Source organism: Neodiprion fabricii, chromosome 3 (assembly GCF_021155785.1).
Source record: "Neodiprion fabricii isolate iyNeoFabr1 chromosome 3, iyNeoFabr1.1, whole genome shotgun sequence".
Taxonomy (NCBI): domain Eukaryota; kingdom Metazoa; phylum Arthropoda; class Insecta; order Hymenoptera; family Diprionidae; genus Neodiprion; species Neodiprion fabricii.
In genome coordinates this window covers 26,720,990-26,739,146 of record NC_060241.1, presented here as the reverse complement: position 1 = coordinate 26,739,146, position 18,157 = coordinate 26,720,990, and the positions used below count along the sequence as shown (strand labels likewise).

General features: G+C 44.1%; 1 protein-coding gene across 1 annotated transcript; it reads right to left on the bottom strand.

Annotated features, from left to right (window-relative positions):
- Window positions 1-1,452: 1,452 nt before the first annotated feature.
- LOC124179186 (protein decapentaplegic-like) lies at window positions 1,453-16,856 on the bottom strand. Its single transcript, XM_046563386.1, has 3 exons — window positions 16,264-16,856; window positions 11,956-12,297; window positions 1,453-3,377 (listed from the first exon to the last, which is right to left on the bottom strand). The coding sequence occupies exons 2-3, from the start codon at window positions 12,266-12,268 to the stop codon at window positions 2,518-2,520; spliced, it is 1,173 nt and encodes a 390-aa protein (XP_046419342.1). The 5' UTR covers window positions 12,269-12,297; window positions 16,264-16,856; the 3' UTR covers window positions 1,453-2,517.
- Window positions 16,857-18,157: the final 1,301 nt, after the last annotated feature.

The following is an 18,157-nucleotide window of genomic DNA, read 5'->3' as shown; positions in this document are numbered from 1 at the left end:
CCTCATCCTCATTCTCATTCCCTTTTTCCTCCTCCATCCCCTCGATATCCCCTCCAACCATCCGCCTTCCGCGCTACTCGGGCTTTTCACTCTTTCACTCCCGGTTGCCACTTGTTACCACTTGCTTCAACTCGCTTCCACTCGTCCCACTCAGAGGCCTCTCAGATTCTCCCATATTAAATATTACGTACAGGTGTACGTATAAGTTTGGCACAGTGTTCGCATGTAGGTACGTCACCTCTGATATACACAACGTACGTCTCATACTTTCCGACCACAGGTGTAACACCTGATACGTGCATGTATGCGTTTAGGATACAGAGTCGCGCGAGGACACACCTGGACCCGATTCGATCCTGCAGCGGCGACTGCCTGCCGAGAGTGTATGTGACACACCGTAGCAGCAGCAGCACTCTTGGAAAATTACCGATTTCACTCTTACGCGATATATTAAGAGTTGTTGACTGTCAATGACGCAATGCCGACGCTGCATTCTTGCCGGCAAGGCGCGTACAACACAGCGGCGACGTTTTCTTTTATCTTATTTCATTTTCGTATCATCGATCGATTTGTAGTTGCCGTTATTATGATTGTTGTTGTTGTTGTTGTTGTTGTTGTTGTTGTTGTTATTGTTGTTGTTGTTTTTGTTGTTGTCATCGTCTTCATCATTATCATCGACTTGTTCCTCCTTCCTCTCAATGATTTTCTTTTTTTCTTTTTTACTATAATTATCGTATATTATACGTATTTCCTCTTCTTTTATTTACTCTTCGGCAGGCTACGTCGACGGACCGTGGAGAAGGAATCCGCGGCTGTTCGATACCAAGAATTTAGAGATCAGAGGTGAGAGATCGGAGATCGTAGATCAGACGTAACATTCGCCGTTCGCTGTGCGCGCCAGGTGTCATGGCGCGTTCATCGATCGTTATAAATTTTAATGATGAAAAAAAAGTAAGAAATTAAGGGGAAAAAACAAAGCAAAAGTAAAAAAAAAAGACTCGCCGGCCACAACGTTCACGCTTCAACATACCCGTACGCAAGTAAATCCATATACTATACTACTATTAAACGGTCGGCCCAGGCATGCGTGATAATGCAGAAACACATTCAAATATACATATTTCATACATTTGAATGTGTGTGTGTGTGTGTGTGTGTGTTGTACAAAAAATATGCCCACACGATCGCGCACTCTTCTCAACACACACGCGCGCAAGTGCACTATTATTCTTATTATTATTATTATTGTTATTATTATTATTATTATTATCATTGTTATTGCTATTACTATCATAACTGCTATAATTATGATTGTTACGATTATTACTGTTGTTATTACTATTACGATTGTTGTTATTGTGTTGTTGTTGTTGTTGTTGTTATTATTATTGTTATTACTACTACTATTACTACTACTACTACTACTACTACTACTATTACTATTAATACTACTACTACTACTACTACTACTACTACTACTACTACTACTACTACTACTACTACTACTACTACTACTACTACTACTACTACTATTACTACTACTACTACTACTACTACTACTACTACTACTACAAAATATCGTTTGAAACAATATCTCCCCGGCCTTTCCTCGCCGTATATCTCCGTTGTGCCGCTGCGTTCTCTCGGACAAGTAGCACCTGCGGTCGCTTATATATTTATAAATCTATACCGGTTTCTCTACAGCCTTATTAATAAATGACACGCTGCTTATATCCAAGGAGGTTCGGCTTTGCCTATCACGCACGCGGCTTAAGGCTCCCGCGGTTGGATAGGCCGCCAGGTTTGTTGATTACTGAAACTGTAGAGAATGCGGCAGCGTCACACACGCGCTATCTCACTCTGTGTAGAAGTCTCGAGAATGGAGCGATCTCGCTGGATATGCTGTATCCTTATTCTTCTTCTATGCGATTCGAGATATTCAACGGGGGACCATGTCTCCAAGGGTAGTCGAGAGATGGACAGAGAGAGAAACAGGGAGAGACTGTGGTAGTGAGGACAAAAAGGTTCAAGGGAAAGGTGGAGACCAGGGCAATAATTGACATGCCGAGTCCTATTTTACACCAATCGATTGACGGCAGATCGTCACTACGCAACTTGCGAATCCTCACACTTTTACCATTCCGGCAGCATTTGCTGATCGGTAAATTTCCATCCGAACCGATTTAGGTTTCACGGGATTGATAAATTTCCAAATGATAATAGAATTAACTGCAATGTACAGAAGTATATATAAATATAAATTATACGTTCGACCTGTGTAATTCGAGGATACAGTCTTTCATCCCACGATTTACAAATCATCTTGTAGATAGATTCGGTTATGTTGAGATGAAAGCCCCGTTCGTATCGGCACATGTTTCATCGGAGCGAAATACATTGTCCCGTACATTAAACACATGCCTTTTCCGAAAACTTATAACGCTGCAGCAGCGTGTTCGTCCATCATCGATTCCAGCGGATCGAGAATTGCAGAATTTAAGGGGAATCGCCATCCTCTCAGCGGCACCCACACCCGAGGACAGCCATGTCCTGATAATTTTTTAGCACCACCTTGTTCTCCTCGTCGAGATAGAGCATGGATATGGAAGTCAGGGCTGTGGGCACGCAGCAGGCCTTCGGTACGCTGTTCGGGTTCGTCGAGTAGACAAGGGTTTGCACTATTGCGTGATTCGTCGAATTGAGATGATCGGCAAGGGGGAACGGACAGTCGCCGTGGCAGTAGAACGCGTCGTAACCGGGCGGTGCGACTATCCAATCGTTCCATCCGACGTCCGCAAAGTCCACGTAGAGCGGGTGTCGCCGGCAATTTTCCCGCCCGTCTCTCCTCCGGTTTTTCCTGACAGCCGCCCGCTTCGCGCGCCTTTCCATTATCCGATTAGCCGATGCGGCTTCGTTCTTACCGTCGTCGGTATACGTGAAGAGGAACGGCCTATTAGCCGTCCAGGACTCGGCGTCCTCGCCGACGCTTCGCCTGAGCCTCACGTGCTCCTCCTTCCGCCGTTTAGCTCCAAGAACCTCAACCAGGAGGCCGTGGTTGTGGGCCGGATTCTGTATCCACCTTTCGACCGCCGGATGCACGTCCAGAGGCACCGATGAATTCTCCCTCGTGTCGACAAGCTTGCTGTCCACTAATCGGAGGATCGGTTTACTCCGACCCCGGACCCCAGGCAGGACGATGTCGTGGATGAGGATGCGCTGGTACCTCGAGCCTTCCGCGTCTTCGTCGGATGCCACCAGGGCGACCCGCGACAAGCTCAGCTCCGCAGCGTGCAGCGTCTCTTGTAACGGTACGCTGCTCAGGTCAAACGACAGTCGAAATCTGTGCGGACTTTGGAATTTCTCGTCGACCTTGCTCTCTGGAAAATAAAAGAGAAAAACGCAACGCGTCGGTTAGGGTTGGGCATACACACAGATCTCCGTCGTATCATCGTTCCAACGTTCGGGCTACAGTGTGCCGCGTGTTCATGCGGATCTCGCATCACCGTGCACGGCCAGATAATATAGCACACTTTTTTTTTACACTGGCTTTTATATTGTTTTTTTCTCCATTTTATTTGTTTTTCATCAATTATTTATCATGTACAGTGACTACCGCTGTTGATAAAATTTATCCACAACTCTGACTCTGGGTATCGCATCGAAGCGCTTGGATGTGAAATTCGGGTGTCATAATAATCCCGTTTTAAAATTACCTATAAAATGAGACGTATAATATGTACGTATACGTGGATCGGTATAACTGCAATAATAGGCCTGTAATAGACGAGACCGTGGTAGAAAAAAAAACAAGGATTCCAAACGGCAAGACATTTTATCAGTTCTTTTAGATTAAACACTTCCGTTTGCCATCACTAAAAATGTACTAAAAGCTGGAAAGGCAGTGAGTCATCCATGCAGAACGCCGACTGTCCTCTCTGACGCGGGAACTTTGCGCATCGTGGCATCATCATCGGTCCGAGGTTGAAAAAAAAATAAAAACGAATAATTGAACGATCGATAACGTATCGAATACCGCGTGCCTCGATCATTATTGTATGAAAATGTCCGTTATAGTCTGCAGATGTACGAAATATGTGGGTATGGGTATTCAGGAATGCAGATGCAGCGGGACGTAGTTAATTTTTGTATAATTCGCGGCGTCCTCGTCAAGTATGTATTACACATATCCTACATTATGTACGCGGCAAGGCTGCGGGTTGCGTTCAATTTTAAAAACGGCATCATGGCACGCCTCGAAACATCACCAATCACAACGACTTACCGAGAAATCAACTATCTCTGTCTCTTTCGCAATAGTTTCCCTGACGTTCTTTCCTTCTTCCCGTGATCTTATCGTTAAACTGTAGAATAATTATTTCTCTGAATTTTTCTGTGAAATAGGTGTATCCGATACAGTATCTCAGACCATCGCTTCCCATTGCTGCTCTTGCCAGGACTTTATGCATACCGACTTGATATCCACCCGGAGATTAAGGGTCGTCAAATTTACATCATAAATTTTGTTAATGACTTTATTATTATGCTTAGGGACGAATCCCATTCGTCCAAGAGTGCATCAAAGTAAAAAAACTACGTTTAGAAATTGGTGCATATAAGGTAATCAGTGCCGTAATTTCAGTGTGGAAAACCGGCAAAAAGCAGAGTAAAAAAGAAAGTGAAAAATGGGATAATAAATACGGTGAACGGAACCCGAGGATTTCTTTCAACCGACTATCGTACATGTAGGTATGTATACATATACGTTGCCAAGGAATGAAGCCTAATTTCTGACGAAGACGCATAAAATGGTACAACACTCAATCAATTAAGAGTAATTGGGCACGTAATGAATTCGTAGAAGGCACACGTGCAGGAGGTGATGCCGAGTGACACGTGTCTCGGAAAGAGATTCTTTCCCACGGACCCTGATTGTAATCTTTCTGATTTTTCTACTTTCGGTAGTCCCAGTCGAGTAGAGATACGCTTGTTTTCGATGTCTGATAAAGTGTTAAAACACTGCACATATTGATATGCTTTATACCTATATAACATAATCTCTAAATGATATTTGTAAATATTTACAAATACAACTTAATATTTTACAAGACCGATCAAAGAATTTCAAAAGCGTATAAAATTACGTACTACATAATATAATAATATAGTTTAGCAGCAGCGTGTTGCGCAGACTAGAAAGTGCAAGTTGTTGAAATATTGGGAAAAAAAAGGAGATGAAAAAATCAACCAAGGTTCTTTACTACTTACAAACGGTCTCTGAAGCGTACATTTTTGAAAAGTATAAACAGAAACCTTGCGTTATGATACTTTACAGAAACAAAAAAAAAAAAAGAAAACTCGTATAATAGCGAAGTATTTTTATTTTATTTTTTTTTTTTGTATAGAACAAAAAGTTTCCTCGTGCCAAACTCTGGAATGAATGAAATTTTCCAATTCCACGAAGAGCCGGATTTTCGGTTGTAAACCTAGATTATTATCATCATTTGAACGATAGGGAAGCGCGGAGGAAACGGGCACAAAAGAAGGCACTAAAATTGGTAAATCGACACGGAAATATTAGGGGAACCTAGCCCAAAGACCTAATGAGCCCTAACAATAGGTATACATCCCTTGGCCTCCCCACGGGTACAATGCGAGGATCAGATAATGAATTAAAATGACTACAGAATTAGTGGTACCTAATTGCGAGTCACCAACATCTGGACTAGTTCTCCGTCCTAAGGAATAGATGCGCCGTGATCTTTTGAAATATTAATATTTCTGGATATCTTCGATACTGATCGGCCCCGCAATGTCGCTAAGTACTCATCATGTATTACATTATACGCAGCGCACGAGCGATATTTCATCAAAATCATAATAGAAATTGTTTCGGCAACAAAATCTCACAAGTATTGAAGTATATAAAATTGAATCTTGGGCACAGTCGGGTAGAAGAACGAAAACACGTTTGCCTCACGACTGTAGCTGTATTTTGTATTTTTCTTCTTGTTTCCATGCGTAGAAAGATCTACAGCGTGAAATCTCGGAACTCACAATGGGAAGATTCGAGCCGCCGATAACTTGGAATCCATTAATTCACGACGACTCAATTTTCTGAGCGAGAATAACTTACGGTTACGAGTGTTCGACGATTTCCTATATATATGTACGTATACACCTATACACATAGTATTTTCGTACGGTCCCGTACTATGTTCGAAAGAATAATTTGAGTTTACCTTGTGATAATTTGTTCACTATACTATATCCAAATGATATACCTATGTGTGCAATAGCGATATACCAGGAAATTAATGAAGCTGAGAGAAGCGTAAGAGAACCAAACAGCTTTCTATCGTGTACAAAACGCATGCAGCAGCCACATTGTCACAGGTAAAAAGCGGTAGCGCATGTGTGTACGTTTCGCATCGATGCACATCGTATAACCATCTGTCAACTGGCTGTCACCTTGAGGTCCGACTTATGATTATCGATAAATTGCAGTCCCTGACTGCAGCCTCAGCAGCCGTGAAGCCTTTAATGCAAATGCATGGCGATAAGGCGTATTTGTGCCTTACCAGTACGCGATTAAGAATTAGGTGGATATAATGGGCACCCCCCCTTTGCCCCAATAGTGCCGGAGGTATTATACACTAATTACACACGTCTAACGACTCCTTAAACGTAAAATCAATCCAGCAGGTGATAATTAGGCATAGGTTCTGGTAGTTTACCTTATGTAAAGATAAGATTTTCGCGAGGGTTATACGGGTACAATATGGTTGTCACATTATACCTGTATGACACAAGTGAAAATGTAATTATCATTTGCCAGACGTTATGTATATGCAAATATTTAATACCCATAGGAATAATTGACACGTTCACTCCTACGTATTGTAGTTTGACACACGCCCGTTCCCGATTTAAACATCTAGCCGTAACATTTGGGTCCACACGGACCTACACTGCCGTGAAAATGGTGCGGAATGGAGACGGAGACCGACACGGTTTACCAAGAATCTCTTTAGGATCAAACGCGACAATTAAAATTCCTCGAGTCTAGAAGAAGAAGAAGAAGAAGAAGAAGTAGAAGAAGAAGAAGAAGAAGCAGAAGAAGCGGAGGAGGAAGAAGAGCAAGAGGAGGAGGAGGAAGAAGTCGACGATGACGGTATACTCGCAGGCAACCGTCCGTCCGTGAACCCAGGCTTCAGAACTAAGAGACCGGAATATATTCAAGAAGTCCGCGGCCTGTTGCGCTGCTCAGTTCTTCGCGATGTGTAAAATACTGCAGAATGCTCCAAGTGTGCGTCGGCGCTACCAGCCGGCCAGCCAGCCAGCCAGGCAGCCAGTCCGCCAGCCAGCAGCTGAGCAATATAGGAATACTCTTCGCAGAGTGAGCATGTATTTGTATGTGTATGTATTCTAGGCGAGGAGTTCCGCGAGACTATACGGCGACGGGCGAGCCCCGGTAAACATGTTTACCCACGGATTCCACCCAGTTGCGATGCGTGTCCAATCGAGCGTGATCTACCGCCCGGTATCCTCCGCACGTAATCTTTCTCTTCGATCTTTCGGTCAGCCAGAGCTATAGGGGGGCCCTCTCTCACGCAGCCTGCACCAAGCACCAGGCACCACCGCGTTATATGCTCCCTCTCTCTTTTCCTTTCTTTTGCTCTCTCTTTCTCTATCGCTTACGGCACGTGAGTCTCAAGTGTTCCATTTTACGCGTGTAATCGCATAGGCAGTGTACAAGGGCTGTAAGGTGTAAGAGGTGAATTTTGAGGTAAAGAATCGTAGTACGTACTACGTATTTATACCTATACAATAGAGACTCACTAATCGTCGTGCAAAGCTGAACGGACGAAGGAACAGAAAAGGAGGCTTTGTAATTGATACCCTCAGCACTCCGCCCTCGTCTTCACCACGGTTTTATTGTTCCTGGTCCCCAACAGTGAGCATCATGCTATGTCAATGTCACGGATACGCCCATATTTCACCCGAAAGGCAAGGTGCTCTTTGAACGCATCTTAAGCGGTGACAACCGCGCCCGAGGGGCTCGTCCAGCACCCGGGAATCAACCTGTGCGAAAGGCGTGACGAATTCGCCGTTTCCTACATAATGCCCACGGTTCAACGGTCTCATTGTTCGCTCGGTTATAGTGCCCCTGGTATAGGTATATTCGTAGCAGTAGTTTCTATAATACGCGTGGAAAATCGCTGTGTAAATATTTGTTGTAAATCATTATTATAGTACACGGGATATTATACCTAAGGTATACCGACGCCCACGCGTTTATACCGGGAACACAACGTGCATTTCATACCTTTACTGCTGCTGTGCAGCACGCGCCCATGACATCAACCGATTATACGGATATTTGCGATATTCCTAGAGAGACGCTTGCAGTTTCTTGGATCTAAACTTCTTTTATATTTTTTCTTATCTGTCTGTCAACTTTTGCATAATCTAGTCAACACTTTGAGCAGAAATCCTGAATATTTCTCATTTCATGAATGCCTTGAACACTTCGAAAAAGTGTACGGACGAAAGATGCAAAACACACGCGTTCTCACGGAGGGTTAAAAAGATAACGTATGTACGAGTTCAATATACGTCAACGAGTTTAAATTTTGTCATTACTGCGACTGTATTACACATGATTGAAATTCTTTTACCCTGATAGAAAACCTTGAAAGGATGACTGAGTACCCGTCTATCTGCTACCACGGTTGTTATCGATAATCCTACCATACGCTTGACGGTAATTGATTTATAAAATTGCGATCATTCGATTCTCTAACGATAACTCCATTAATCCCTGAGACCCGAAAAACCACTGCACATTACAACAGCTCAGGGTTTAAGAATCACAAAACCAACACCGTAAAAGATTAGAGGGCTAATGCGTATAGGTATAGGTATACATATTCCATATGAACGACCGACGGTCAAGTGTTTACGTAAGTCCGAAGAAAACCCCAAAATGTCTCCAAACCCTAACGACCGCCCGTGGAGAGGTATTCAAGCCGTGACAACAATTACCTTACTCTTACTACAAAAATCTTACTCGACAGAGCTTCGTCGATAGGGGAAGCTAGGTGAAGCACACATTACTCGGTAGTAAATCATGACAACGATCGCACGCGGGTCGGGAACCACCCTAAATACAGTAAATAACTGTTGCGCGGGATACGAAACACAGATCTCCACTTTTACTACGAATCTTCGTCCGCGATGTGGTGGAATTCTGTACGATCGCTGTCGACGTCAAATACATAATATGAGATCAGGGCCGTTCTTTAATTAACGTTTCTTAATAATAAGGGGGGAGTCCAAAAGGGTATGTGTTATAATATGCCATCAAGATTTTCGAAGAGACTCGGAAAGAATAAGGTAACCTTGATAAAACACAAGTTCACGCCATTTTTTACAAATCGTTAGCGGCATCTGTTAATTTGTGATTATGATTTATAAGGTTTTTTTTTTACAGTTTTCATCAAAGTTGTGAATTAATTGTGGGAAGAGAAATTAAGTTTCATTGTTTACTCTCTTTGGTCTAAGATATTATTTTCCCAAAATTTTTGAACTTCTGAGGTAAAGAAAAAACGTGGAAAATCAAACACAACGTTACGTGTAGAATTTAATTCGAAAAATGTTCAATCTGCGATGTATATTCTTGAATACTGGGTGAAAATCCTTTTCAATTTGATGGTGTTTTATTACGAGGCAACGACACGACTGTCGCATATCCCGATATAATTTCAACGAATGCGGAACAAAATTTGACCAGAGTACACACAAGTTTACAGCATATAAAATTCTGCTGATATTTTTCCGAGTTGCCATAATTTTTCACATTATACGCACAAATAAAATAAATATGAACCGAATAATGTATATGCTGATTGACGAACAAAATGAAAATCAAATTTCTCAAGGAAAACCTGTGATGCGTAATATCATGAAGTTGACTCATTTATGCATACAAATATTACAATTGACCCACAGAAATTATCCTTTAATATTACATTAAATGGAATTCTTTCGAATTAAAATAAGAAAATTGTCATTCCTGGAAGAATTTCACATAAACACTTTTTTCTTGCTCGTGCGCAGCAATAACGAAATACTACATTCCCAACATATTACGATGATTCCAAACCACGCTAACGAAGAACTCTCATCCTCTATAACCTCTATAATAAGAAATACACCCGACAGCGGCAATCGTGGAATACCATTGCACTGACCGAGTATACCTATACCCGAGATGCTGTAATTTTTACGGAAATACATAAAATAAGGCGCGTGCATTTATACTTGCGCAAGCGCTGCTGCGGCGCAACGAGATGACACGTAAAATATACGTACGCATCGTAGGAGGCTAATTCACTCGGTGATCGCGGAACGTCGTGATGCATATAACACAGGATCTGAGCTGCAGATCGAGGCGGCATTATCGGTGCCCTGCTCCTCCGCAACGGCTCTCTGCAGGCATCTTTACAGTTAGGCGAACGCGACGCGGAGGATGTTAGGTATCAACAAGCAGAAGAAGGAACATGACTGCAATTTCGCTGCAACGTTCGACTCGGTCAGAGACTCCGAATGTATACGATTGCATATGCAGAAATAGCACTTAAGAGCCGTCGGCTGGGGGAAAACTAATTGTAAGAGGGTAAAATGGTAAATCGCTAAAAGTCACGATGAATTAACGTATCTATACAAGACAGATAGGGGTTAATAATGACCACCGTAGCTTACAGAAGGAGGAAGGGCGAGTCTCGTCAAGATGTACACCGAGAGAAATTTTTAGTTCCGGTTACCGCTCAGTCCTTAACTATTTTCATTTTTTACGACAATCGAAAAATATAGTTCTAGGCACAAAATGAAAATTAATTTTCTAGCTGTTTCCGGAAAGTCTAGTAGCCGTTGCTATTCTTTCTCATTACGATCAATGTTGCTATATTTTCTTGCAACTGTTGCGAAAATTTAATGCTTATGCAACAATAAATTAATGTTAAAGCCTTGTTTAGCTAAAAAAGTAGAGTAAACTTCACAAACTGATTTTGCGTTGCAATAAACAAAAAAGGATAGATAATAGCGCAAAATAGTTACGTGTACCTCGCTTTTCGTAATTCCAACAATATTTAAACAGTTTTTTTAAAGATACCTGTTTTACTGAATTTTTCTAGTCACTGTAACAAATGAAATTTTTCTCAGTGTAAATATAATAGTACAAACATATCATGAGGTTGATATTCGTCACGTTACTATACGTTATAACCAAAACTTCGTCCTCGTTACATAATGTCAATAACGCGAGTGCGTATATGTATGTATATTAGAGTGGTCCTGATTTGGGGGTCGTAAAAATTTTCATTGGGATGCCTCCCGGATCTGTTCCAAATCATTCTAAAGAAATCTGTGTGAAGTTTCAAGCCGCTATGTCAACTGAAACACGTGCCTCAGAGCTTCGGAAGTTTTAAATGGGAATTACATATAGTTCTTATAACCAGTTACTTAGTTTCTTTATGACCTTCGTATAAACTGAAGGAACAATTTGAAACTTGGCAGAGTTGTAGCTTATAATGACGGAAACACCCCTGAAACTTTCAAATTTTTACAATTATTGTTTCCTTACATAATATAAGCTTAATAAAAATAACGTGACAGAGAGCTTGTATACAAGAAACTAATTATTATAAATTTTTCTTTGATTCCCAACTTTTGTTCCTACAATTATAAACAACGACTCTTAAATTTATACCAAAGTCATAAAAAACGAAATAACTGGTCATCATAAAAACTACATGTATGTTCTTGAAACTTTCGTAGCTTTGAGGTACGTGTTCCAGTTGACCCAGCGGCTTGAGGCTTTAGACACAGATTTTCCGACCCCAAATAGGAACCACCCCAACGTATACGTATATGCATTATACGTAATGTACTGACCTACGTGAGCGAAGGAGCGAACTGTGTTGGAGGATCGAGCGTGTATGCCGGGCCTCGCTATGTCCGCCATTCCAATGGCACTCTGGCGAATATATAATTTCTTAAGTGACTCCGGCACGTGAGCAGATCCCGACGGCCTGGGTCTCTTCGCGAAGCCCAGAAGGGAAAGGAGGCTAGCCTCGACACCAGCGATGGCTCGGTTGCGTTCGCCGGCTCCGACGACTTCCACCGTATCCGCAAAGGCTGCACCCCCGCCCGCTAGCAGCACACCCACTGCCGCTAACACCAATCTCAGCAGCAGCGACATGTGCATCGTGACTTGAGTCACTGACACTGCCTCTCCTGGAACACAAAGTATAAAACATTTCAATCCTGACCGTCAACCGTCAACCTTCTGCTCGACTCCGTCGTTCCGCAGTGTAACCAAACCATTTCTCATCACGAATGATGAGCGATGCATATTTAGGAAAGATCCCTAATTCGCACCTTTATGAATTTCTAAAATCCAGTAAGCCATTGTAAACAAAATTAAATCTTATTCTGAAAAGCCAACTCCTTGAATATCATTCTCAAATTGTTCAATAATGATTTTTTACCCTGGTGTATCGTTACGTTAACGTCACTCAAACAATATGTTTTTCTCCGTGCTTCCGTTATTTCACATTCATTTCGATCACCGATATCGCACGATGCGGGACAATTTTTATACGGGCAATTCCAACCTATACAATTAGTTTCATATTAGCAGGATTGATCGTGTGGTTTATTTGTTTTTTTTTTTTTTCGTTCTCACACCGTGAAAATTTTTAATTGCGATGTAATACCGCATGTTTCAAAGGGTTAACGTTATACATATATAATATACATGTAGATATCTACGCAGATGATGTATTGAAAAATTACCCTGACAAACGAGTTAAGCATACGTCTTCCGTCGGTATTATCGACTATTGGCTGTTCTCAATACTGATCATTTCCTACGAGGACTGAATTGCGCTCCAACAAATTCGTAACACGCTATTGCATATTTTCAAGCATGCGTCAATTCATGAAAAAGTACAACAGTATCAAAATTCTTACATTTCATAAGGAAAGTTTGCGGTAAATTAGCGTAATTATTTACCCACCACGGAGATTTTTCATCTACAATTAGTCGAGAAAATGGAGAAAAACACTTGCGGATTCCGAAAATGAATACTCGAATAAAGGATAAATTTAATTTCCAAACGACGACCGATCCCGTTATTATCAAACAATCGTTGGTGAACGTGTTTTTTCGATTCCTAAATATAAATGCTACCAGTTACGATACGTGTCGAATATATTGAGGCGCACAGGAGATGTATAGAATCACTTCAGCCAGTTTCGCAGGTACGAGCATACCTTCTCACGTATGTTCATGTGATAAGTTTCCGTTCTATGTGCGACAAGGTGATTGAGTGTAAAACAAGCGATGAACATTAGGGAACATGATATAGTGAAACAACCGTGCCGCAGCAGTAGCAACCTTTATAAAGTGGCGTCAAGGAAAGCAAGAGTAAAGTTTATCTCTTTAAAAAGCTGTACCTGCTACAATGCGGGTAAATACTAGCAGCACAATACGTACAGCGTCGTATGAAGGCAGCCGAGTGTACATGTATGCATATATATATATATATATATATATGCAAGAAGTAAAAAGAAGCCAACAAGAGATAACTTTGTTGTTGGCGTGGAATAGTAATGTAATGTTTTTATGCCTGCGGCCCCGCGCTCGTACACGCCGCAGTATTATTATACATACATCATACCACGCGCATATACCAGCAGATGAGCGTACCTGCATACGGTTGTATTCAATACACCATGTTACACATATAAATATCGCATCGGGTCATTTCATGGGTGCACATCGTGTGGAATAATTACCGGCATAATCCGCTTACAGAATTCCCTGAACATTTGCTTTTTCGCGAAAGACAATTTTTCTCATCAGTTGGTCCAGATCAAGTTCGAATCAAGAAATTGATAAACCGTGTCATACATACCGATGTATGCTGAGGTAAGCAATCAACGTTTTATCCGCAGAGGCACTTTTTACATTTTCCTGAGTCGTTTGTGCGCATCTGAATTAGTCGCTCGTACACACACGGCAGGCATCGATTTGGACTCTCGTGTTATTTCCCCACATGATGCGATGATGTGCCCCGTCGAATAACCTGGTGTACATATTCATAGCCCATGGCCAGCAGCTGGAAAACGAGCTTGAACAACCGCTTGACCAGAATCCCACCACGACACCTGCGTGTGCACGAGTAGCTTTCTCTCGCGCTCGATGATCACCGCTTTTCGATTTTTCATCCAAGTTGAACCCGCTCGCGGCAAGTGTGACCTCCCTGAACCGCGATTATCCTCTACGGGATTCATAGATCGTAACCATAAAAGCTCAACGGTTTCGCACGCCTGTTAAATCCGAATGTAAACCCCAACTCGGCCCGTGTATCACAGATAGTTGGCGCTGGTCCGTGCGACCGCCGACAGCGCGGTGTTCCCCGTTGAGATATAAAGTAAGTACGCGAGGTTGAAGCGAGAGAAGCGAAAGAAGCGAAAGGAGAGGAAGAAGCAGAAGAAGACGAAGATGAGGAAGAAGATGCTTGCGGGATGAGGAGAGCGGCAGCGATACACGAAGAGTGGAAGATGCCAAAGGGAGAAAAAGAATTCCTCGAGGTCGGGAGAGGCGAGGAGGGAAGGAACGACGACGAGAGGCTGCAGAGGCCGAGTCGGAGACAGTGAGGCTGCCAGAGCTCTAGCCAAGCTGTCTGCTGCCGCTCTCATAGTCTTTATAATCTCGTGGGCTGGATCTCGAAGAGCGCCGAGCGTGCGGGGGCGCGCTGCGTGCAGTCTCTCCCGACCGAGAGTCCCGGTCCCCCTGTAACCCCGTTTCCCCCCTCCGCGGAAGGATATATTATGACTTTTTATTAAGCGTAGATTCATTAGGTTTACGCCCTAATGAATTTCCGCCCAACCATTCATCCCCCGTCCGAAAACCCAACCCTACCCCGCGTGCCTGTTTAACAGCATTTTACGAAGCGAGGTATAACACACGTAGCATGCCGATCCAGCGGCGCTCCGCAGGTGTTATGACCGTACGGAAAACGCGATAATCGGGGGACGGGAACTCTCGACGTCGAGTCGAAAAATTCGTGCACCTGACTCGCGACGACTCTCGGTGTCTAGCCGGCATGCGGGCCGCCCACATCCGCGTTGGGAACGGACGCAGAAAACGCGGGATCCAAGGATCCTACACGCGCGGCTTTGACGTCGATCACTTCCGGATTAACACCTCGTACGTCTCCGTTTAGATTCCAATCTGGGACCATGTCGTATACGTAGACGGTTTTAAATACACCCCGATACCTGTTTATACGCGTTTGCACGCATCTTCCGCAGGCACGCACGCGGTAGCGCGAGCGTTGAAAGCGGCAGCAACGGCAGCAGCCCAAGGTACGTGCGTATTCCGGGCGGGAAGGAAACGTAGCTGAGAAACATGTATAAGGTAAAGATACTCCTTGCGACGGAGCAAACTCATGATTTTTGTAAAGAGTTGTGGGGTACAGGTGTGTAGATAATCCGTATAGTAATACAAGTCGTGTGTTATTTGAGTGTAATATACATACGTATGTGTATAGTGTATACCGTTCGGGTTTGCTGGGCATATATAACAGGCGATATCCCGGGCGCATTATTTCGTTTCCCTACCGGGTTGCGCTCTCGCGCGGTGTGTACACACGTTGTCGTACGTGGGAGCGTAAATTCTGTAGGAAAGCATCTCTCGCCTCGTCCTTATACAACCGCATACGACAAAGATTAAAGGCGCAGGGGAGCCGGCCTCTCCGCACGCGCGCAAGCGGCTCAAGAACCCGAGAATCGGGCAGCTCGCATTGCGCCTGTCGCTGCTGGCCCGCGGCCACACGGAGCATTGCGGAGAGACTGTCGAGAGGAGAAGAAGAAGAGGACGGCGCTCGCTCGCGCTCTTTCTCTCTCTATCTCTCTGTCTCTCCTTAACGCTATCTCGATCACTCTGTCTCTCTCACTCGTTGGAATCGTCGCTCTAGGCGACATAGATACCCGTAATGCTGGATACGTAAGTAGGTGTATATTATTACAGAGTGAGAGAGGCCTGGATGGATGGATGGATGGATGGATGGATGGATGGATGGATGGATGGATGCGTGCATGCGCGTCGCGTACTCGGGATAGTAAGATCAAAGGGGAAGAAGAGAATACAAGCTGGAATAAGAATAAGAATATTAGAATGAGTGAACTCACCGAGCTACCCGTAAGTCCGTAGTTTCAACGACCACGGCATCGCAGCGAGTCCCATGCACCGTAGGCAATCGCACTCTCTTTGCACTTGGCACCACCACTCACCAATAATAATAATAATACGTACAATCAACAAGACACTCGGTGTATATGTAATATGCTCGTAGGTAAAGGATGCGTCCGGAGCGACGGGCGCGTTGTAACCCTCACCGTGCGTTGGGAATTTTGCAACGTATCCTGCCGGGTGAGGAGACTCGCAGTCCTGGCTGTCTCGAATCGCGCTCGGATCCGAAATATCCACCCGTCCGTCGGCCCGATTTCCGATCCGTATTTTCGCCGTGTTTACGTCGACGAGTCGTACGCGTTTAACGGTGCGCGCGAGGCGTTGCACACATTTCTGTACGTACTATCTTATACCCATTTATTCGAAACAGAATCTGGCCAGGCAGGTTTTTCACACAAATACACGCGTACCGTACACACGTCAGGGATTGCACGAAGTGTTGCGTCCAACAGTTTGACCGTCACTGTGGCCGCGACCATACGGCGAACGACGGCGAACGGTGCGGCGGAGGGTGAGTGGCGAGTGCCAGCCAGCGGCACCGATCCCGATCCGAGCGAACAACCAGTGAGTTGAGTCGCCGAGGATTGGCCAGGGCCGAGGCGAGAAGGGGGGGGAGGGGCCCCGACCTCGCGCGGCCTTTTTTCACCGCCTCTCTTTCACCTGCGGCCCGTCTTTTCCCGTGCTCTTACCTCTTACATCTTACATCTTACATCTTACATCTTACCTCTTCGCCTCCTCTTCCCGTGGTTATACAGCCGCGGGAGTGACCCGAAACCCCCGAAGTATCGCGCGATATTCGGATTCTACCACAGAGAGAGAGAGAGAGAGCGAGAGAGATTTTTCCGCCGCACTTTGGAGACGGTTGTACATCGCGAGGGGTGGTAAATTGTACAAACGATTTTGGCGGCGAGCTTGCGCCTCGCGGTGACGAAAGATCACCCGGGAGATGAGAGAGCACGAAGGCAGCTTAACCTTCCGCGTGGTCCGTCGGTTTGCTTTTTCCGGTGATTTCGTTCCGAAAGAGTGCCGCCTAGGCACCGAATATTTATGGGGTACCGAAGAGGACCACCCGGTAATTACGACGACCCTGAGGTCGGGGCGGGGCACAACCGGCACGATAGCCTACCTTGCTTCTCAGCGCCATTCCCTGCCCCTCTCCGCCAATACACAATATGCACGCGTGTATATACCTATGTAATACGATATATCCCCCGTAAAAGCCAACTTCTCTTACCTGTTTCATACTAAATTCATTTAATTTGCCTATGACGCAATATGATCTCGGTTATTTTCAACCACTAAACAGTATAGCTGTATACATGTGCGTAAACTTGTAACGCCCGAGAGCTAATCGCCCAAACTTTGTGATTATTTCACGACGGATCACGCTTTTTATACATCTTCTACAACAATCAAAAATGTCCCACTCGTGGTGGACGTTATACACCTGTAACGTATGCTATCTACATTATTTATCCGTATACAGCAGAAATTTGTCTACGTTCGCGTGAATAATAATCCTTGCAAAAAAAAGTTTCACTTTTTATTTACCACTTCTAACGTCTGTACAGTAGGTAAGATTCATTCGTCATCGCGAATTCTCTTTCTATATTCCGTCATGGTACACATACGATATACGCATGTAACAGTCGCACGTGTATGTACGTACACACATGTCGCACACACTCGCGGGAATGTATCTAATCTGCCTTGCAGGCTGTCGTCCGCGAAGCGTGGGTTTTCCCCAGAAATCTCTAATGCGATTGAGGGTCAAACCGGAAATGGTTTAAACGGCGAATTAGCGAGTGGGAGAAGTGGGCAGACAGCATGGCG